General features: G+C 43.0%; 1 protein-coding gene across 2 annotated transcripts in view; it reads right to left on the bottom strand.

Annotated features, from left to right (window-relative positions):
• Window positions 1–23,619, bottom strand: part of SV2C (synaptic vesicle glycoprotein 2C) — a 375,875-nt gene that overhangs the window by 74,239 nt on the left and 278,017 nt on the right. For both annotated transcript variants that reach the window (XM_087862062.1, XM_087862061.1), the window contains exon 4: window positions 23,378–23,529. In XM_087862062.1, coding sequence (XP_087718188.1) covers window positions 23,378–23,529 — 152 coding nt within the window. The remainder of the gene's footprint in view (window positions 1–23,377; window positions 23,530–23,619) is intronic.

A 23,619-nucleotide genomic window follows, 5' to 3' on the forward strand; every position in this document is an offset into this window, starting at 1 on the left:
TCAGTGCTTTTCTGTAGTGCAAACATACCTACACACACACACACTGCTACCATTTATTGAACACTTGCTATGGTGACTTGCTCCTCACCAAGCATTTTATAGGAGTGATCTTATTTAAATTCTACTAATTACCCAATGAGTAGATGCTACCGTCTTCATTTTCTTGAAGAAACAAAATGTCCAAGGTATTGCAGATAGTCAGTGCAGAGACTGGCTTCAGGTCAGCAACACCTGGATTTGAATTCCAGCTCCACACCCACTATCTGCAAGACCCCAGGGTGTTTCCCCATCAGTTTAAAAAAAAAAGAAAAAGAAAGAAAGGTGGGTCCAACGTGAAGCCACAAGGCCAGTGTTTCTTAAAATATAGTCTAGGGTCCACCTGTATCGGAATCTCTATCGGTCCTTATTAAAAGCACAAACTGGGGTTGGTCTGGAGTCTGCATTTTCAATAAGCAGTACAGATATTTAATCAGTATATTATTTATGTAACATCTACTTGTAGGGTAGAATTAACATACTTAAAAATGGGTCATTTTACATTTATATATTACTTCTCTGGGATATGTGGAACTTCTCAAAAACTTCCTACATTTAGAGGCAGTGTCACAGTCTAGTGTCACCTGAAAAGAGCCTGAGACAAGGATTTGGATGCAGGTAGTTTATTTGGGAGGTGAGCCCAGGACACAGGTGTGAAGGAAGGCAGAGTGAGACCGAAGGAAGGAAAACATGGATAAAGGATGCCTTACTGAAGTGCTTTCTGCTAGGGGCAACAGGAGCTCAGGCCCCTGGGGGCTCTCTAAGGCACCATGTAGAATGTGTCACTGAATGGTCTCTCCACAGGAGGGAAAGCTAAGGCAATTATCCACCACCTCGTTTTACCTACTAGTTGAGGGCTGACCCCTGGGAGTAAACTCCCTTGCATTTTATGGGTGTATCTGTGTGGGGCCTAGAGGTCTTTGGAAAGAGCCATGAGCCCAAAAATCAGAAAGCCCCATAGCAAACACTTGTGTTGAAACACTGGTGATCTCTATGCTACTGTCATTGCACTGGTATAAGGGTACTGGCGATGTGGACCAGGGAAGAAAACACATCTGCTTCAGGCAGAATTCATCACACAAGTGCCACTTAATGCTCAATTTGGGGTGGACGATCAGGAAATACATTGGCTGGCACAGAAACAAGAGCCTATTCTTCCCCACACATGCCACACTTTTATGCTGTGGTGGAGGTACCAAAGCATCTCCGCAGAAAATAGTCTTAAAGAAAAAGGACAAACAGATTCTAAGATTTAGGGGGTCTTCTGATGAAAGAGACTACCCATTTCCAAGAAATGCTATGCCAAGCCACCTCCACTCATCGCCCCTAGTCAACGAGCTCCTCTTGCTCACAAAATTTGCAGTCAGATTTCTGGCGCTTCACCATGAACAGATAGCTAAAGATCTACAGATACTGAAGAAAATTTCCAACATCAGAGAGATCAAAACAGAAGAAACTCTGAAAAACAGGTAATGCAAGGAAAATCACTGCCCACTCCAACCCCTCAAATCCCATAGCCAATGCCCTCAGAGGTGTAAGGGAACATAATGTAGTCATGCAGTATGAAAAGTTGCATAGAAAGGGCAAAGAACAGACCGATCTCTTAGTTTTTCAAAAAGTAGTACGGGAAGACATGAAAACTCAATAGAATGGTTGGAAGGTAGAGTTGAAGAAAGTGCCTAGAAAGTAGAATAAAAAGACAAAAAGATGAACAAAAGAGGAAATCAAAATATTAGATAATCAATCAATCTAGGTAATTTCCAATATACAGAGATTCTAGAATGTTAGAACAGAAAAACTGGTGGAAAGTCATCACTGGGCAAAAAGTTTTATGAGGGAATGTCTCCAAACTCAAGGACTTAAGCGTTCAAATTGAAATGCCTAAGTCCCAGGAAAGTGAGAAAAAGAGAAAAAAGAGACACATGAAGGCATATTATGACCATGACACCATGAATAAAGAGAAGAACTTACAGAGAGAAAATACAGGTTGTATATAGAGCAAAGGGAATGAGAAAGGCATCAGATTTATCAGTAATTCTGGATGCTGGAGGACAGTGGAGCACTTATCAAAAATTCTAAGGCAAAATGATTTTCAACCTAAGAATTCTATTCCCAGCCATCCTATCAAACTGGTATATGGTATGATGAGGAGGCCCCCCCCCAAAAAAAGAAAAGCTAAAAAGATGGTGTACATCAAAAAGTCTATGGGTCCCAGAAATAGGGAATCAATTCAGGAGATCTGTGAAGGGATGTCCCAGGATGACAACTATGTAGCAGACCCAAGAAACACAATGACCAAAGGACTCCAGGAGAAAGGTCTTCAGTATTAAGTAGTGGAAATGATAGGTCATCTGATATGTTTCATTATGTTGAAAATCATACTGAGAGGTTGTACATGTACAAAGACTTCATCAAACACATTGAAAGCCAGGCAAATGAAAATACAATGTAATTATTAACTCCAGGAAAAGTAAAAGTTACATAAGAAAGAAGTATCTAGAACACTATTTGGCTCCGCAAAAATCATAATGATATAAATTCTGATTACTGATTTAACCAAACATTATGAGTTTACTGTATTGACAGCATAGGAGAAAAAGAATTTGGGGTTGGGGGTAGAAACACTAATTCTCTATTTCCATGCTAGTCAACAGATAATGTGTAACAGACACATTAAGGGAAAAACAGTGTATCTACATAATTTAGAAAAAAATGAGGCAAATACAGAGGAAACAACTCCAATTGTTAAAAGCAGCTGCTCCTGAAGGGAAGGAATGGAAGGTGGGGAAGGGAGGGACAGAACAATTTTTTATTATAATCCCTTAGTGGTGTTTGATTTTTAGGACATGGACAAATGGTACTTTAATTTTTAACAATTAGCTAAAAAAGAAAATGTATTCTGAAGCTAGGCAGTAACTTTTGTGTACTATCCATGGTGCCATAACACTCATTTTGTTGGATTACTAGGTGTCATAGTAAACGTTTTTGGTCATGCTGCTGATGTGGAGAGTGGAACATCTGCTACAAGAAAGTGATCCATTTCATCCTAGAGGAAAAATGGCTCAGCTGAGACAAGGGATTTATTTCTCTGTAGGAAAATGTGGGTCTTACCACTCAACTCTGCAGCATGCAATTTCTAGATTAAGATCTGTTTTTTAAAATATATGCATCTTTTAATTTTGTATAGGATGGGGCTGGGGGAGATAGCTCATATCACCAATTGTTTCTTCTCCACTTTCATCAGTTTAGATGCTAGCAGACTCATCTACAGCAGACCCAATTAATGAAATATACTACATGTATCTAAGGACATGTAGCTAAGGACAAAAGAAACAAATGTGGATTTGTAAAATGATGTTTCTCTCTGGATTTGAAAATGGGTCAGCTGACATTTTATTATGTTTACTTTTTTAAATCTTGATTCATCTTCTGCACTAAGCCAATCCCATGTGAAACTGATTGCCTGAGATTTCCAATATAAGCATTCACAATACACTTCAATGACAAGATTTTATGTCCTGAGTTTCTGCCTTGTGGTAAACAGTTGCATTGTACTACTGTTTATATATAAGATTTTTATACCTCTGGGATTTTTTATTCTTTTTCTTTATAATTTCTATCTTCCCTTCCATATATGTTTAGCATATTACAATTGTCCCAACGTAGACATGCTTTTCTCTCAGCATGGTGCTATGTTTCCCTTTACCAAATATATATTACACATCTTAGAAAAATCCATACTTTAACAGGAAAAAAAATCTACCAAAGCCTTGTTTACCTTGCCAAAACATTTCATGCCTTCTCTGCATTTTACTAAGGATATCTGTTTATTCCTTGACTTTGTGTCTTTTAGAGTATCATAAAATGTCTCATCACCATTTTCTTATTTACCTTTTTTTTGCCCTTTCTCCTTAGACCTCCTTTTGTTTTGTCTTTTTTCTGACCCTTTCGTGGAAAAATATCATTTAAATTAATCTCCCTTAGGTGATGTGATCCTGAAAGGCCAAATTAATAACCACAGGAAAATGAGAACGCTGGCTGGCTTTAAAAGCCAAGTGAAAAAATGAAAAAGGAATGTCTTGCCATTTACCTATATTAGTTCTTCCATCTCAACTTATCAAACATCTTGGTCTTAGGAAATACAGTGCATAATTCTGATAAGGTCTGGTCGGCCTGTGTTGTTGCTCCAGCTTTTATCTCTTGATTACAGTTACTGCAGGACGAGCCCTGTGAAATCGCTCACCCGGATCACCTTCCATTACAAATCAGGTAAGCACAGGCCGCCCTTTTGATTAGCTATAATATACTGCATAAAGGAAGTTTCCATTTCCCACTAAAGTCTGAACCAGAGGGAGAAGAAAAAGTGAGCCAATCAATAACCTTTCCCCTGAAATGAAACTATGATTTATAATGCTCTTATGCAGTGCTTGTTTTTTTAGGGTGGAGGCAGTGACGCTGCCTGCAACCAATGAAAACAGAAGCCTGAAATGAGGTTGCTACTTGCTGCTCAAACTGCCGCCTTATTGAGGAAGCCAATGATGTATCATAATAAACCTTGTCTCTCTGGATCCCTCCGATTTGGAAATCACAGGACCACAGCCACAAAGCATTTGATTCTTTGAGTTAAAAACTCAAATTACTTTTCCTCTAAAAATTAACTGTACTTTTCATGTAATACCACTGCCGACAGACCTTAAAATATGCTGTCCTGGGTTTGATAAAAGGGGTGAGTTATTTGGAATTGGGCTTTAAAATTTGAATAATTTTCTAAAGAAATATGTGTAATAGGGACTATTTCACTCATCGTGAATTTTTGATACATATGCTTAATTTTGTTGGTGGCAGGAAGGACACATATTGAATTATTATGGCTAGGCAGTTCTAGAAACAGAGTAGGTGCTTCTAAATTACTAGCTCCATTAAATTTAAGTATTTATTGACTAGCCTGCTACAGTCATACAAATCAAACTGATATGCCCATTTACATCCTGGCTTGTAACAATGCACAACACTTTAAACAAAACCGCATTTGTTTAGAAGAATTATATGTATGGAAGCCTTCCTAATAAAACTTGTCCCTCCATATTGTGAATGAATGCAGTTTCACCATTGTGACATAAAAATGATTTCAGTATACCTTCCCAAGACCAGAAGAACCTCAGCCGTGAGCGGCAAAAGCACCAGTCCATGAACAGGGGTGTATATGTAGACCAAAAGACAAAAGAGGTGAACTGAAAGCAGGTGTTTTGGAACCCTGGCAGTAATTCTGACTGTATGATATTCACAGGTGCTAATTAATCCTGCAGAATCCTGCACTGGACAGACATTTCCCTTGGAGATCTCCTTAACCACTCCTTGGCCTTTACAAATTACTTGCCATAGCAACTTAGAATATGATGTGGGAATTAAGAGGGAAGTACACACTTTCTAGTGCACATGTGTTAGGGACTGAGGCTTAGAGAACCAAAGGGCATGGGAGTTTAAGTAAGAAAAGAGGTCATCTGACTCTTATTTCAGGACTCTCTGCTACTTTAGCTCTGCTCCTCGCTTACCTTATGCTTAGAAAATGTTTTAATTTATTTACTAAATGAGCTCCAGTAAAACTCTTGATATTTTTTCAACCTTGGGTGCAGGGGGTTGAATTAATTACCCTCCAACCACCACACTATCAACAGCATTGTGCAAATCATGTGCATATTTCTTTCCCCCTTTATCAACATTCCCCACTCTCTTGGTGATCCACCGACACCCCCACAGCCATTGCGGTTTTTTAAAGAAATTTTTATTATTGAAATAGAGTTGACTTATCATGCTACACCAGCTTCAGGAGCACAACATAGTCATTGAACAACTGTATACAATATGCAATGCTCACCACATTAAGTGTGGTTACCATCCATCACCATACAACATCATTACAGTATTATTGACTATATTCCCTATGCTGTACTTTTCCTATCTGTGACTTACTTTTTAACTAGAAGTTTGCATCTCTTAATCCCCTTCACCTAATTCACTCATACCCCTATCCCCTTTCCCTCTGGCAACCACCAGTTTATCCTCTGTATTTGAGGACATCTCTATTTTTGTTCGTTCATTTGTTTCTTAGATTCCACATACAAGTGATATTGAACGGTATTTGTCCTTCTCTGACTTATCACTTAGTGTAAGATCCATCCGTGTTGTTCCAAATAGCAAGATTTCATTTTTTTATGGCTGAGTAATATCGAATTGTATGTGTACACACACACACACACACATACACAGTATCTTTTTAATTCATTAATGTAAATTGGTACAACCGCTGTAGAAAACAGTATGGAGGTTTCCTTAATAAATTAAAAATAGATACACTAAAGGATCCAGTAATTCCACTACTGGGTATTTGCCAAAAACAAACAAACAAACAAAACAAAAAAACCACCCTGAAAACATTAATTCAAAAAGATAAAGCTGATGTGTTTTAACTGTTGACTCAAATTTGAATAAAACCCTTGTAAAATACGTAGTAGGTCTCTTAACTTACAAAATGGCAACATGCTAGGGTCTCCGCTTTTTTCTTACTTTTCACTCAGCATGGTTATATGTTGCCATGGTATCATGTTGCCATTACTGTTTCTAATTGATGCCAAGTGTCCCACCACCTTTTGCATACCCATCCCCCTCATGATGGATGGACAGACTGCCCCAACTAACTCCTTTCACAAATAGCACTGCTGTGAACATCCTTAGGTATGGCCCCTTATGGATGTACATATGCACTCCTCCAGGTATATACCAGGGATGGAATATGCTAGGTCAGAAGGTATGTATTTACACATTTTGACAAGCATCATCTGACCACTCTCCAGAATGACTACACCACAGTACACTTCCCTACCTAGATTAGAAGACTCCCAGTTCAAGGCCCTCTCACCCCAAACCTCCTGTTTCCCCTTGCTTTCAGTTTTTAGTCATCGAGGCCCCACCTCAGCATGGCCTTGAGGTGGAAGGAGGGCTTTGTCTCCTGCCATCTCATCCCCAAGGGAATATGGGCACTGTCCACATGTATCACTACACAGCATACATCCTCTCCCCTCTTGTGGGCATCATCTCACCCTCTCTTAACAGAAAAAGGTGGGAGCTAACTACACATTTAGAGGGCAAACAGAGTTTTCATGCCTTAACTTTCTAGCTGCTCAGTTCTGGATTTTTCCATGCTCTCCTGCCAAGTCTTCCTGGAGTGCAGAACAAGACGGCTCTCCTTAGTGTGACAGTCCAATTTCTCCTTTTCCAAAGCCTCTCCACTGTGAGAAGCCCCTGCTGAGAGCCACAAACTCTCAGGTCAGCGTAGCCCATCTTCTGCCCTGTTGCTCTTCAATCAGGCTCTCCTTGCCCTTCAAACCATTCCCATGTGCACAGGCTTTTCTCTGAGAAACACCCAAGTGGCCCTGATTTGACTGGAGTGGATTGTTAATTGCAGGGAAAGTCTCCCAGATGGTGCAGTGCCTAATGAATGCCTGACGCTGTAAATAGATCCAGCAGTCTGGATCCCCTGAGCAGCGGCGAAGGCCATGGACACAGTGCTTTCGAATCCAAACACGAGGCAGAGGCCAGAAGTTAAAACCGGGGCGGGGGGCGGGGGGGAGCGCAAAAACAAACAACCTGGAAGCTTGAGAACCACTTTAAATTACAGTAACTTAGCAGCAGCTCAGCAGCGACAGAACCTCAGGCTATGGAGAGCTACTTCTGATTCTGCTCTTCTAAGTCATCGCTCCTGCAGAGGCTTGGACCAAGTGAACCGGGATGACATCAACCAGTTCCTCCCCTTTAAGCCGCATCAGCTGCAACCATCACCAAGATGGGAACTTGGTCCTCAATATGCTGATTCACAAAGGAAAAAAAAATAACCTCATAGCACAAGCTTATTTAATAAAACTAACTAGAACTGGGAGTGGTTATGTTGGATCAGATGTGTGAAAGGGTCTAACATCCCTGCCTCAGTTATTTGGTGACTCAGTTCAACACAACACTCATCGTGATCTAGTCTGGGCCAGGCATGGTGTTCTGGTACCATGGAGATTATAAAGATGACTAAGAGTTGATCTCTGGCTTCAAAGAGTCCAGAAATTGTTTCAGGTACTTAAGAAAGATGCTTTTTTAAAAAATTGAACGTATAAATTATGGCCATGGAATAAGGCAGAGTTGTGTCTGGAGCACACAGAGCTTGTGAGGCCCCCGTGAGGGCCCGGGGTCATGGCTGCCTCCTACTTGGTTCCACTGGTACCACATCTGGGTCAGAAAGGGGGAAATGCCCTTGTCTACAGTCCTTCTCTCTTTTCTCTAGTGGTCTACTGCCTTCCATCCACTGCAAGAAAGAGACTTTACTACTGGCTTGAGACATCCTTGAGCACAAACTACACATGGCAGAGAGAAGATGGTCATGGGAGGAGCTAGTCCCTCTGCTTGCTTACCTGGTGTCTTCTGCCTGGCCAGCTCCTGTGCAGGACAGGCTGTCACACAGTTTGACTTTCATCTGCGCTATGAGAGGAGGTTTCTGAAAATCTTCACAAAGCACCAAGGACAATTCTCTTGTAGGAGGAGGACACCTGCCAGTCAGACAGTTGCCTCCCACTACTTCTCAGTAGGTCCCTGAGGTCCTTTGCCCTTCAGCAGGCCACTGCTGAGGCCCTGCTCTTCTGGGGCCACTAGCTCACGTCCAACCTCTGACCAAAACTAAGTTATTGCTCTCTCTGGTCACTGGGACCCCAAAGCACAGCTCCATTTCCTCTGGTTTAAGGGCACAGCTGTCCCATAGGTACTCGATGACCAGAAGTCCCACCTGCCTTTCTCCTGAGGCGGACATCTTCCTCCCAAATGGTTCCCAGACAGGCACCATCTCTCCATCAGCAAAAGATGGTTACTGGGTTTCTCTCCTCCAGGTCAGGTTAGCTCCTTTTGTCTTAAAAGTGGCTCCTTCTGTGCCAAATTTAGCACCTGGCCTAGAAGAATGTTCTGTTTGGTCCATGCAGTGTTTTTTTTTTTTTTTTTTTTAAAGATTTTATTTTTATTTATTTGAAGAGATAGAGACAGCCAGCGAGAGAGGGAGCACAAGCAGGGGGAGTGGGAGAGGAAAAAGCAGGCTCATAGCGGAGGAGCCTGATGTGGGGCTCGATCCCATAATGCCGGGATCACGCCCTGAGCTGAAGGCAAATGCTTAAGGACTGCACCACCCAGGCGCCCCCCATGCAGTGTTTTGAAAACTTTTCGAAAGGATTAGGTGATTGTGATAAAGTTAATTAGGAAAACAACTTGGCATTTTCTCATCAAGTTAAAGATATACTTATCAAAAAAGTCCAGCAATTCCCCCTCAGGTATTTACCCAAGAGAAATGAAAACCTCATTCACTCAATGACTTGCACACAAATGTACATAATTACTCCTAATAGCCAAACTACAAACAACCAAAAAGGTCCATCAGCTGGGGAAAGGATCAACAAGCTGTGACCCATCCATACCATGGGATAGCACTCAGTAACAACAAGGAATGAACCCCCACCTACAAAGAAGAATCTCAAAGGCAATATGCCCAAACAGAATCGAAACACAGAAGTTATATGCTGTATGATTCCATTTACAAGAAATTTTATAAAAGACAGAAAGCATATCATTGCTTACCAGAGACCAGGGATGGTGTGAAGAAACTGACCGCAAGGGAGTACAAGAGATTTTTTTGGTGGTGGGAGTGTTCTGTATCTTCATTGAGGTGGAAGTCACACAATTGCAAACCTTTGTCAAATCTCATCACTTAAAATGGACTAATTTTACTGTATGTTATATTCATTTCCTATTGTTCTGTAACAAATTACTGCACACTCACTGGCTTAAAAGCCACACAAATGTATTATCTTACAGTCCTGCAGGTCAGAAGTCCAAAATGGAGCTCACTGCCCTAAAAACAAGGTGTCAGCAGGTTTGCCTTCCTTATGGAGACTCCAGAGGAGAATAGGTTTCCTCACCTTCTCCAGCTTCCTGAGGCTTCCCACATTCCTTGGCTCATGGTCCCCTTCCTCTATCTTTAAAGTAAGTAACATCAAACCGAATTCAGCCCACGCTGTCACTTCTCTCTCTTCCCTACGCCACCTTCTGCTCTTCAAGACCCTTGTGATTAGATTGAAGCCCCTGGAAAATGCAGGATCATCTTCCTATTTGAAGGTCAGCTGATTAGCAACCTCAATTTCATCTGTCCTTGCCATGGAAACTCTTACACTCACAGGTTCTGAGAGTTAGAATGTGGAGATCTTTGGGGACCATCATTCTGCCTACCACACGTGTAAATTATATCTGTATAAAAATAAATTTAAAATTCGATGGATTAATAATTGGAGAGACTTCATATAACTATCCAGAATTCTGCTTTCTCCCAGTAAATCTGGCCACACCAGGCGTGAATAATTGCGTGGCTTAAATCTGTTGCAGCTGAGTAGCTGCCAACCCTCGAGAGAGGGTTTGGACTCTCTCATTTGCCTCAGTTTCCTTTCTTGTCTGCTTCATTCATACACATCGCCTGCCTGGGCACTATGATATTGAAATTGATCATCTCGGTCTTAAACTGTTGAGTCGAATGAAACCAGGACTCTCTGACTTTTCACAACTCATCTTCCCTTCTTGCCTAAGTTTTCCCCAGCCTTCCACCTAACCCATCTGGCTGATGTCTTCCCTCCAACAAATTGTAACACCATTTGTATGTTAAAGAACACATAGAATTCAAAATAGCTCAGGCAAGGCTGAACTCCCAAATCCACCACAGTATTTGAGAAAGAGGCGCTTTGAGCCCACAGGCTGAAACAGGAAAGATGAGAAGCAAAGCTTGATTTCAAGGTCCTTTTTTGTTACCCAAGACCAGATGTTTCTGTATACTCCCACCTTAGCCTAGAAGCTTCTCTAGCTCCTACCACGGGGCCAGTCACAGAGTAGATGCCCCCCAAATGTTTGCAACACCCAAAGTGCCATGTTAAATCTCATCAAGTAATTTTAATGAGGGCTCAATCTCTGTTAGTTTAGCACTAATGCAGATCCAATTCTAGGACCCCCTTCTTTATGGGATAATTTAGGCTTAGACAGGAAAAAATTCATATGTTCCACGACCTTCAACCAATTTACCAACCCTTGCCAGTCACCTCATTAAGACATGCTTCCGGTTGTTGAAAAGACTGGGTGAGGGAATGTGCAAATGGCTGAGACAGCTCATCTTCACTATGAATCACACAACCAGCATCTTCTCATTAGCAGGACAATGCATTTGATTCACATCTATGGTAAGCAGCCCGCTCTGCTCTGACCCACATTTTCTTTCGCCATATTTTGCCTCCTTTAATTTTGCCAAATTTAGAGCCTGGCCATTTATCTCCCAGCACACAGTTCTCAGACCGTTTTCCAACCTCTTTGCGGGTATCCTGCTCAAGCCTTACGAACACCATTTGTCTTGTGTATCACATAGTGTGATGGGCAACGCAGCCAAATAGCTCATCAAGGAGCGAGCATGAGAGTGAGGAATAGTGGTCAATATAATTCAACCTGTCCTCAAGTGGAGACATGTCCCGATGTTACATAAAAGATCAGTCACTTCTTAAAGAAGAAGCACCTCGAAAATTTGAGAAGGTTCCTTTAGGAATTACTTAGTTGCATAATTAGATTCCCCCATCATGCTTTGAACCTCAAACTCTGTTCTATTTAATCATCTATTTTTCTAAGGTTCCATTATAGGCATTAATTGTGCATTTTATGGAATTAATTATATAGGTATCCTCTGCATGGTCCAGTTGTGTCGAATGGCCACATTTGCTAGGATACCACACCCTTGGTCTTTAACCAGGATAGCCTTGGGACCCTCTAAAAGCAACTCAGAGCAAATCCAAACTCGATTTTGACAGAGACAGCTATACAAAATATAGATACTAAATCAGCTCATAAGAGAATAGGAACTTCCAGGTTATTCAGGACCAATGTCCCTGACATAAAAATTAAAGTTGGTTTACTTTTTACAAATGGAAGAATATTGCACTTGTAAAAAACAGATGGGCAGCTCTACCACTGTTCATCTTAACCATCTGGGCAAGTGGATGGATCACAATTTTTGGGGACCTCACTATGTATATGGAAGAAAAGTGATGTCCAGGTTCTCTAGCTTGTACCCTCATACATCAAGGAAGCCTTCTCTCCCTCTCCACAACACTGTGAATATCTCTTGCCCTCCAAACCAGTTCAGTATTATTGATGGAAATCCAGGAAATGGTCACATCCTCAAACAAGGAACATTTTAGAAGATTATAATTTTTATGTCCCTCCAGGTAGAGGTTAATTTAGAAGCACTATAATTAGTTATCAAGACTTGGTAATCGTGCTCATTGTAAGCCTTGGATAAAGGATCTAATTAGGTTAATGATGAATTCAACCCAGCAAGGGTATTTTCAGAACAGTTCTTTTCAAGGAAACAAACATGTGCATGCCTTTTGTCTAGTTCAGAACATACAAATGTTCAGAGAAATGAGATAGGCAGTTCTAACAGAACCATAAGGTTATCATAAGACCTTATTTAAGAGAGAAAAAAGATCAGTGTTTCAGAGATAAGTTTGCAGTAGGGCCTGATAAGAAAAACATTGGAAAAAATTCTTAACTTTCAATGCCTTCAAAGGGTAGGTGGGTCATGGTGTGCTTCTGGTGACTGGAAGGTCCTCTGTTTGCTAAAACCACAATTGGTCGTGCTAGGAAATGAACTGTGTCTCCCTAAAATTAGTATGTTAAAGCCCTAATGCCCAATGTGACTATATATGGATATAGGTTTCTAGGAAGTAACTGAGGTCATAAGGGTGGGGCCCTAATCGAAGCTAAGAAAATGCTCTTTGATGACATGTTGATGACACAGCAAGAAGATGGCCAGAAAGAGAGCCCTCAACCAGAAACCAAATCAACTACCACGTTGATCTTAGACTTCCAAACCTTGAGAACTGTGAGAAAATAAAGTTCTGTTGTTGAAGCCACCCAATCCATGGTATTTTGTTATGGTAGCCCAAGCAGACTAACACAGGTGAGGTATGTACGTTTAGAGCTAGAAGCTGGGCAGAGCTGAATTTCTCTGTATACTCGGAGAAAGCAGGGTAGGCAAAGCAGTTAGATTCTTAGAGGCAGGAGACAAGGCAGCGAAGTCACATGCTGTGGGGGAGGGGGAGAGAAACATGTAATGCAGCCTTTGAAAGGCACACAAGTATCAAATAAAGATGGATGAGGTTGTGGGTTATAAGGCATGCAATGGAAAAACCTCTTCTGTCTTTTATGACATTTTCAGTGAGGTAGTTTTTAAATGACTGAATTCTGGGTTTAAACGTTTTCTCCTATGGCAAAGGATGGAGGCATAAGTCTTGCAAGGTTTGCCAAGGGGCTGTGACGGGGTTACCCAGAGAGGTGAGGGAATTGGTAGTTGCCACATAGGCTGTATATGCACACCGTAGGGACCATCAAACAAGTTTCTGGCTCCAAACTACCCTGTGGGCTGCTCTCTGAGAACATTTCTTAGCTTTGTCATGTCTGGAGGACATTTTGAAGAAATGAGGATCAGAAGACTGGTTCTAATTTCTAATCTTCACTTTTGTTTTTCACTCTGGGAAACAACAAAGTTTCTATGCAACAGGTTCACCATTCAAAAAATGGGAATAACACTTACTGTTGCTTTTGTTTCTAAGATAATTATAATAAATAAGCCGATAGATATAAAAATGCCTCTCAAAAAAAGGCATTACCAATTTTGTTTTCTCCTTTTTATTTTGAAATAACTAGGGTCATAGACACTTGCAAGATAATAGAGAGAGATCCCATGTCCTCTCCACCCAGTCTTCCTCAATGGTTAGAAATGCTTTGATCTTAAATTACTATGTACAATATCAAAAGCAGGAAACTGACAGTGGGATCGTGTGTGTGTGTGTGTGTGTGTGTGTAGTTCTATGTCATTTTATCCCACATGTGGATTTATGTAACTACCTCCATAATCAAGACAGACACCATTCCGGCAACTCAAAGATCTCCTGGGGGCCAGCCCACTGTAGTCACACCAGCTCCCCTTCTCCTCACCCTCTCTAATCTCTGCTAACCATTAACTTTTTCTCCAGTTTGATATTTGTCATTTCCAGAATGCTATGTACATGTACCTTTTGAGATTGGCTTTTTCACTCAGCAAAATGCCCTCGAGGCCTATTCAAGCTGTTTATCAAGTTCCTTTTGTTGATGAGTAATAGCATTCTGTGGTATTCTAGGACATTTTGGTTGTTTCTGATTTGCAGCTATTGCAAAAAAAAAAGTGTTATGAACAATTATGTGTAGGGTTTTGTGTAGACATAAATTTTCATTTCTCTGGGTGATGGTAAATGTTCTAGGAGTACAGGTGTGGGTCATAGGTTAGGTCTGTTTAAATTTTTTTTTAAACAAACTGCTAAACTACTTTCCAGAGTAGCTGCACTATTTTGCAGCCAGCAATGTATGAGACATGCAGTTTCCCTGAATCCTTACCAACATTTGGTATTGCCATTAATTTGCTAAATAAATTTTTTATACTATCAAATGTTTTCACTGTCTGTTCCCAAGGCAAACCTTCATGTCAACAGCTCTTGGAGTAAGGATCTATATCCATAGTAAATGAAACCAACTTTAGGTGCTTTTATCTCTACTGGGGATCAAGTCCTAGTCCAGTGTTTAGGCTGGGATTCACATTTGCTTTGGGAAGCAGCCAGGGGTCTAGTCAGCTGTAATCCGAGGATGAGGAAGTCTGGTCTGCCGCAATGCTGCCGAGGATTCACATTGGCTAGGGCTCTCTAGACTGTTGTACCTAATTTTCTGTAACCAACACATAAAGGCCACACTAGCCCAAACTGTACCCAACCTCATTTGGCCCCAGACAGCACATTATTGCATGCCCAGTGCCTATTCTATTTAATCATCTATTTTTCTAAGGTTCCATTCTAGGCATTAATTGTGCATTTTATGGAATTAATTATATAGGTATCCTAATTAGGGCTAAGGTACCTTGTCACATGTTGGTAATCATGACTTCCTAACAGCAGGTGGAGCCCCTGAGGATTGCATCTTGCACAGAAAACTCTCTCCACCATCTCTCGAGAACAATTAAACCACTATCAAAATGCCTTGGTACTGAAGCTGTGCATGCTGACCTAAATCTCTTAGACTGGATGTGGGGTTTTTTGGGTCTGGGTGCTGACAGCCATGCCAGCCATCTAAGGAAGGATTCCCTCAGCTCCTGCCATTTCCTGAGCCTGTTTCTCTAGCCTTCCTGACCATTCTGTGAGCTACTCAATAGCCTTCTAATAAATTCCTGTTCTGGTTAAGTTAGCTCGAGTTGCTTTCCATAATTTGCATCTAAAAACTGACTAATACAGAAGGGGCATACTAAAATGTTAGATTATGAACCACATGGACATTTCTAAAAGATTTTCCAGAGGAAGAATGAAATGGTACAGCAGAGATGGTTAGTTGTCTCCCAATAGCCACTCTATCTGATCGGTGTTCTCTTTACTGCTTGGTATAGAAGGCTATACTTCCAAAACTCCCTTGTAGCTAGGTATGGTCATGTGCTGAAGTTCTGGCTAATGAGATTTAAGTGGATTTGTCTGGGATTTCCAGGGAGATTTTTAATGCCAGCACAGGTGTATCTTTATATATCCTTCCTGCTTTGCCCTGCCTAGAATGTGGACCTACCGGCTGAAGTGTGCTCAGAATGGTGGATAAAAGGAATTGTGAGATAAAAAGAATTGGGCCTTTGATGGGTGGAACTACCATCCCAGCCCTGGACAGCCCCCATCCAGGCTTCTTTTAATATAACACAAGCTTATATCTTGCTCATGCCTCTGTTAATTTTTTTTCTCTTATATCCAGTCAATCCTAATTTTTTTCCCCCAGTAAATTCTAATCTTAACTAATAGATTGTAAAGAATGGAATGTGGATTCTGGGAGAACCCAAAGTCCAGTGGTTTCCTAGGATTCAAGAGAAAGGATTCATTGACTTCCAGCTTCTATGTCCACATCTACTTAAAAATAAAGGTAGCTATTAGGCCTGATGCCAGGTGTAGTTACCTCATATGCTAATACATTTTGCTAACAATTGGTTTCATTTATAATCCTATTTATTTCATTTTCTGCATTTAAAAGCATTATTCTGGGAGGAGGTGTGCAGGCTTCACTGGCCACCTGAGGGATGGATGAGCAGCCCAGCTGTGCAGGGTCACCCAGCAGCGTCAGCAGCACACGCATCTGCAGATCTTCACACCCACACATGAGCAGGAAAACTGCCATATTTTTAAAGCCCCTATCTCTGTTTTCAGACTGTGAGTGTAAGATCAATGTGCTTGGCACAGTGTCTGGGACATAGAAGGCTCTCACCAAGTGACCTCTGCCCCTCTGTTTCTGAGGAGCCTGAATGGCAGTGGGAAGACCTGAGCACATTGGTAACTGGCTTAATGCACAATAGAAGAGGCGACTCCTCTGAGTTCACCACGCACACTTCCACTCCTCAAAGATCAGAGTGAGAATGTTGTAAAGCACTTCCCAGTACTGTGCAGGACTGGCAGGGGATGGGGGAGCTACCTGCATCTTAGCTGACAACGTTTCCCCAGGTGACGTCCTTCACATGAGGAGAGCAGCGGGAGGGCTGGGGGTGGGAGAGCTTGTGGCTCTAAGAACGCAAGGCTTCCAAAAACCCTGAACAATGACACATACTCACTACAAAAATAGCCATACACTTAAACAGTGAGAAGGCCTCATACCCATTTCTTAAGCCCTTAGATAGAAACTTTATCATTATTATTTTGGGGGCTGATGTATCTTATTAATGCCTGGGGAAAACTGAATCAGAGAGTGGAGGAAATCTGAGTCCCAGAGTCATTTTGTTGAAATCAAAGATTAGATGGATCCTAAAATGGACAAATTAAGAAATAACACTGGTGTACACTGATGTACCAAGTGGGTTCTCCTTGCAATGTCTTACTCTGATACTTGAGAATAAAATCTGCAGTGTCATGACATTCAATGAGGTACAGCTAAGATGGGTAGCAGGGCTTGGGGCCACTTGGCTGGGCTGGTAAATGGGACCCAGCTGTCATTGTAGCCCTCCCCTGCCACCCAGAGTGGGCGCAGAATACTTGGCACACCTTACACGCTCTGTGCCTGAACGCTTCCCCTTCCTATCCGCCTCCACAACCTTCAAATGATAAGCACACAGCTGAGAGAATATGGTTAGGAAAAGGAGAGTAAGGTCTTTTTACTCTTTCAGTAATGTCTTCGTACCCTTACCTCAACGTTAGCCCCATCTGTGGAAAGAAAAGACTGCACTTAGTCACCGTGCGTATCAGGCACGGTGTAACCACTGTTGTACACAGTCCTTGAACACAGCAACACTATGCGGTATTAAGCCTGCTTTATAGACAAGGAGACTGAGGACCAGACAGCCCAAGTAACTGTCCTAGAGGTGGCAAAACTAGAGAATGGCTGAGCCGGCTTGGAACCAGGGCATGTCTTACATCTAACCCCATGCCAGTAACCACTCTGCCTGCCGCCAGGATCCAGAGCGTAGGACAACTTGCTGCAAGACAGAAATGGCTCTGCCACTGTCTCTGTAACCTGCAGGGCTGGCCAGCATCTCGGCCACCAGGTTAGGGCAGTCAGGTTCTTGTCCTTCCTACCTGGTGAGAGTGGTCTGTGGCCTTTAAGGTGGGTCTTTGTATAGTTTGTGCCCTCCAAATATTAATTCATCCAACAAATAACTGAATGGAAGATCTGGATTCATTGAGTTCCAGGTAATCCAGGTTTTACAGTATTATTTTTTTCTTTGAATCTCTCTCATTATCTTAATTTTTTTCTGATTTTTCCTTTCTCTGACTCCTCTGATCTCCTCACCCACTAGGTGAGGTTTACCATTTGGGACTTTTGAGCTCATTCTCCCTCTTCCTGTAGCTCTCATCTCGAGCTGGGCTGCATTGATGGAGTCTGGATGTCTGATGTAGATGAACCTGACAGCAGTAAGAGCTACCGTTTGTTAAGCCCTATTCATGCCCTGGGTGTTCTAACAGGACTGTCACACTTAACCCCCACTGAAATGCAGGAAATGGGATGGGACAAGACTGAAAAGCTTGACAAAGCTCATACCCAGAGGCAGTGTGGCAGTGACTCAAGATCAGCACCCACTCCCCCCCAACCCTTCCCTTGGCTACAGTGCTCTTCCGCTTGTGAACAAAGCCAACATACCCTTGCCTATTTCCTTCTTCAACCAAACAGCCATTTGACTATACCGTGCTCCCTTCACCCAGTTCCATCGTTAGGGAGAAGAAATGTATTAGCTTCACACATCTTGGAACTAAAGGGGGGTAGGGACATCTTGGTCAGGAATATGTGAGGTTTTAAGCCCAGGCCTTGTGCTGTGGCTGGCGGGGGTGGGGGTGGGGACTAGGGGTGGGCCTGGGCTTTATGGTGCCCCCTGGGAGGCCTGCAGTGAAGGGTGGGGGAGATGGAGGTGTGGGGCGGCTCCAGGGCGGAGGGCAGCCCCATGTGCTCTGGGCTTTAAGAGCTGAGGCATTTTGTGCTGAACCGAGAACCTTCCCACTTAGCTAATTGAATGTCCTTGCTGCACACTGTGGTGCACCTCAGCAGGGGACAAACCTCATCTGATGTGCACGCGAATTTAAAAGAGAAAATGACGTTGGAGGGTTTAATGGAGCAGACAGTGCTGCAATCCCAGGGCAACTCCAAAGCCTGGGCCAACGTGCAAGCTCTCAGCCAAAGAGGGAAAGTGCTCTGAGTCAGCAACCTGTCCCATTTCCTCCTGAGGCCCAGGGGCTTCCATTAAATGCTGCATGTCCTGATTACTGAGGGGAGGGAGGCTGAAGGAAAACCGTCATCCCTGTGCTATCTCTTCTCTCACAGGGATCCCAGAAGCTGGAAGGAGCTGGTCACAGGGGAGGTGGCCAGGAGGAAAGGTGAAGACATTCAAACAGGGCCTCCTAGGGCTGTGTCAGAGTGGGCAAGGTAATTTTATGTTGGGAATCTCCAGATGTTGGTGACTGTCTGTGGGGAAATCTTCAACCCCTCCAGCAACGGTGTGAAGGTAAAGTACCATCATGATCCGATGCCAGTCCAAAGACGAGGCCTCGGTGGGCTGGGTGGATCCCTCTGTCCATCAGCAGACCCTGGCCACAGCCCACATGTTAACTCAGGAGCCCTTGCAGCAGTCCAAACCCCCTTCTGGCCTTGTCTAACTTCCTAAGACTCGTTTCAGATTTCCTTTCCCATCCTTATTGACCACTCACAGTCTCTTTGTGTAAGGAGTTTGTCTGGAGTCGGAATTCAGGTCACTTGGTACCCGGCTCAGGACTTTGTGCACTGACTGCTCTGCCACAAAAGCAGAGAGACAACGCCACAAACACCTTCTTATCTGCATCACTTATCATTTAAATTGCTTGCGGAGTGGATGCCAATTTTTTATTCTTTCCCTCTCAGCACAAATCCTGTTACTGTTGTGAGAAGGGCCAGTAACTGGCTCTGAGTCGCTTTATAATGCTCCCAAATTGCTCCCTTGCTGGGTGAAAACTCCCTATTGCTGTCTGGGTGGTGGCGCTCAGAGGTCTTCTGAATGAAAGAGGATGGCGGGCCAGGACCCACATACTCTCATATTTCTATGGGCTGTGACATCATCTATATAAGGCAGAATTTCAGAGGAAAAAGAAACTTTCCATTTTTTCAGAGGTTGCAGGGAAAGTGGATGGACTTAACAGCTCTTGTCTAAGTAAAGTAAAAAGATGTGGCACTGAGAAGAAGACAGAGCAAGATGTCAAAGTTACTTTTTAAGTGATTCTAAGCCATACGAGTGGGAAAGCCCTTTAGCCTGGATGAAACCAACAATCTGGAAAGCTAAACACCCACTAAATAACTCAACCATGCCAGTCAGGCTCACTCTTCTCTTTGTTCTCATTTACAGCCCTCCCTATACATACATGATGAAGTCCCAGGGGCTTCCCAGATCACCCACTGTGAGAGGTAGGAAGCTGAAGATTCTCAAACCTGGCTGCAGTGATCCAGCTTTAAAAGCCATCCATGCAGAGTCCCCAACCCAGATAATCAGATTCGATTGATCTGGGATAGGACCAAAGCATGGGTATTTTCAGGGGCGTAAGGGAAGTGGTAAACTTTTATGAAAAAGTATTTATTAAAAAAAAAAGTATAACATCCATATAGTGATGTATGCAAATTTTAAGTACCCAGTTTAATGCGTTTTTATAAATGACTACTCCTGAAACACCTTCCCCACACCAAGATACAAAACATCATCATCCCCTAGAAGCCTCAGCACCGGATTTTTAAAACTAAGTTCTTTTCTTTTGAAATAATTCAAACTCTTCAAGTTGCAAGAGCATAACAATGATTTCTCGATTTCTCAACATTTGCTGCAACATGGACGGCACTGGAGGAGATAAAGCTGAGTGAAATAAGTCAAGCACACAAAGACAATTATCGTATGGTTTCTCTCATCTATGGAACATAAGAACTAGGAAGATCGGTAGGGGAAGAAAGGGATAAAGAAAGGGGGGGTAATCAGAAGGGGGAATGAAGCATGAGAGACTATGGACTCTGAGAAACAGAGGGCTTCAGAGGGGAGGGGGGTGGGGGAATGGGATAGGCTGGTGATGGGTAGTAAGGAGGGCACGTATTGCATGGTGCACTGGGTGTTATACGCAACTAATGAATCATCGAACTTTACATCAAAAACCAGGGATGTACTGTATGGTAACTAACATAATATAATAAAAAAAATATTCATTTAAAAAAAGAGCATAACAATGAACTCAGCAAGGGAGATAAAATCTCCCCTGCTGATATTAATATGCAGACGGGCTTGTTTGCAATAATTGTTGCATTTGCCACATTTCTGGCCATGGAGAGCCTTCAATAAAACATGGGCGTAAGGTTTTAATGATCTGTTACTGATTTCTTAGCCAGGTCATTATTTCTCAAGCTTCCTTTAACATATACATTAATGTCAGTCTCAGATACACCTAATTTTGTTGTATTGTGATTGGGTTTTTGCTAACTTTTTATGAATTGTTTATGATTCACAGCCTCAGCTCTTTCTAGTTACGTATGGACTAGGCAGCCCTTGTTCCTATAAAAAAGAAAATCTTATGTGTGCTTGAGAAACACAGAGGTGGGATTACACTCATTCTTTGTGGGTCAGCCACTGACTGATGGCTGGCAGGGCCAGAGGCAAAATCTGGAGCCCACCATAGCTCGAGGGTAGAGATGTGTACAAGGCAGGGATGTCTGAGGAACTAAATACCTAGTGAGGAAAGACAAAAACAAGAGCGATCTATGCCCAGGCCTGGTGGAAATGTGCAGAATGCAGAAGCCAGTCTGAGTTATGAGCTCAGGAAGACCAGCAAGAGAAATTCTGAGACACAATGGGAAGGGGACCAGGAAGGAGACAGCAAAAACCCAGGAGCCAAGGAGCTCTGCTGCCATCAGAGGCTGAGACACAAGGCTGGCTGCAAAACGAATCCAGCGGCCGAGTGGAGCTGCCAGCAGCGGCTCGCTGTGTGAGCACCTGGCGGAGCTGGCCACAGGGGCTGCAACCGCATCCACCTGGATAAGGCACCCCATTTTCATTTGTACAAAGCTTGCATACGGACTAGGGCAGCTCCAGGAGCCATGCTGAACAACGCTGGGCTCTGCACAGGCACTGTGTCTCCTTTTGGTCTCCTTACACACAGTTCCTAGGAAGCAATCCTTTACAGGGCAGCTAAGTGACTTTTCCACCCAGAAATGCCAGCTAGGTGGGGTGGGAGCTAGACGCCTGTCTACACAGAGGCAAGTTCTGAGGGTGGCTGAGGGCTTCAGGGCCCAGACAAAGAAGGTGAAGCACCTGCGATTCCTTGGACGGTGGGAGAAGACAAGCCTTAGGGTGGACTCCATGAGCCTGTGTGAGGGTAACTCTGCCCCTGAACTGACCAGAGTTTAAAAAAGGAAAACCCACCTCTTGAGCCTGGCACACTCAACTGAAGTGTTTGGCAAGGAAAAGTTCTCTTTAGGCCAAGTAACCTTGTTAACAAGTCTTCCTTCTTATTGTTATATACAATTTTGATGTGCATTTAACTTTTTAGGTTTGTTAAAAGAAAGAGCGTGACAAACATGAATTCTGTAACTCAGTATGGTAAAACAAATTAGAATACATTTGAATACTAAGTCTCCATCTTGTCTGTGATCTGAGCAATGAATCAAATTCACCCAGGGTTGTTCCCTAACAGAACTAGGCTTTATTGTGAAAATTGCTCTGTTATAAAACAAAAGCAGGAAAAAAAGAAAATGGTCCCAAAGTGAATTTCTGAAATCTAATTTTTTACCTGATGATCACTTAGATTTTAGGTTGAACCAAGAATGAGTTTTTGAAGTCCACATGTGGTTTTAATTTACACAGTATTCATAATTTGTAAACTTCAACATACCTGCTATTTCTCTCTCTCTCTCTCTCTCACACACACACATACACACAGACACACACAGATACAGACACAGATGCAGACAGACACACACACACCCAGAACATCTTCCCTCCCCTTTGCCTTATATATCAAATTTGATTCTTGGATTCTGTGAACCTCTCCCTGCATTTCACTGTTTGTGGTGAAGCACCTGAAAGTTTCTGGCTCCTAAGCAGGACAACGCTTACTGCTCAGAAACAGGAGGTGGCAGGAACAGCAAGTGCTGAGAAGAAACTGAGGAGGGATCTGGGCCGCAAGGACAGTACAGTCACCTCTTAAATTCCGCAAGCAGACATTGCACGAGAAGACAGGAGTCTTCCTGCTCTCACCAGTTCTGAGCGGCCAGAAGAGGTGGGGCTGATGTGGAGCTGAGCTTTGGAGGGGACCCAGGGGGGACAAATGAAGGTACCTGTGTGCTCCTGATGTGTAGGACAGACCCCCAAACAGCAGTAAGTCCTGTTGCCTTATATACTATGACCTCTGTCTCCTTTCATGTCCATCTGGGGGGGGGACCCCAGAGTTGATAGCACATAGAAAGCCAATGAAAGTGATCATTTGAAAAACAGCAAAATGCAATAATATTCCTACAGGGCCCCTGGGATGGTCCTACCTTACACAGATCTCTGTACTAGGGGGGAAATCCTAGATATTACAAAAGGGAAAAACTTGATCATGACAGTGTGTTTCTCAAACCAGCGTTTACAACACAGGGAAGGGATGGAATGGAGGCTGAAGGAAAATAAGGTGGCTGCCTGGCCTGTGTCAGGCCAGCCTCTTACCGTAATGCGGGATGATGGCCCAGGCCATGGCAGAGGCGTAGATGCCACCGATCATCCAGAACATGCAGAGCCAGCTCAGATGTTCACCCCGCTTCTCTCGGGCCAGCACTTCAGCAAAGTAGGAGAACACCGTGGGAATGGCTCCTCCGATCCTGCCGAGAGGGACAGAGAATACGTGAAATCAGAGCCAGGACAGCTATGGGAGATGCAAACGGCAGAAGCTCCCAACACACGCTCTCTCT

Source organism: Ursus americanus, chromosome 5 (assembly GCF_024610735.1).
Source record: "Ursus americanus isolate L20-20 chromosome 5, mUrsAme1.1.p, whole genome shotgun sequence".
NCBI classification, from domain to species: domain Eukaryota; kingdom Metazoa; phylum Chordata; class Mammalia; order Carnivora; family Ursidae; genus Ursus; species Ursus americanus.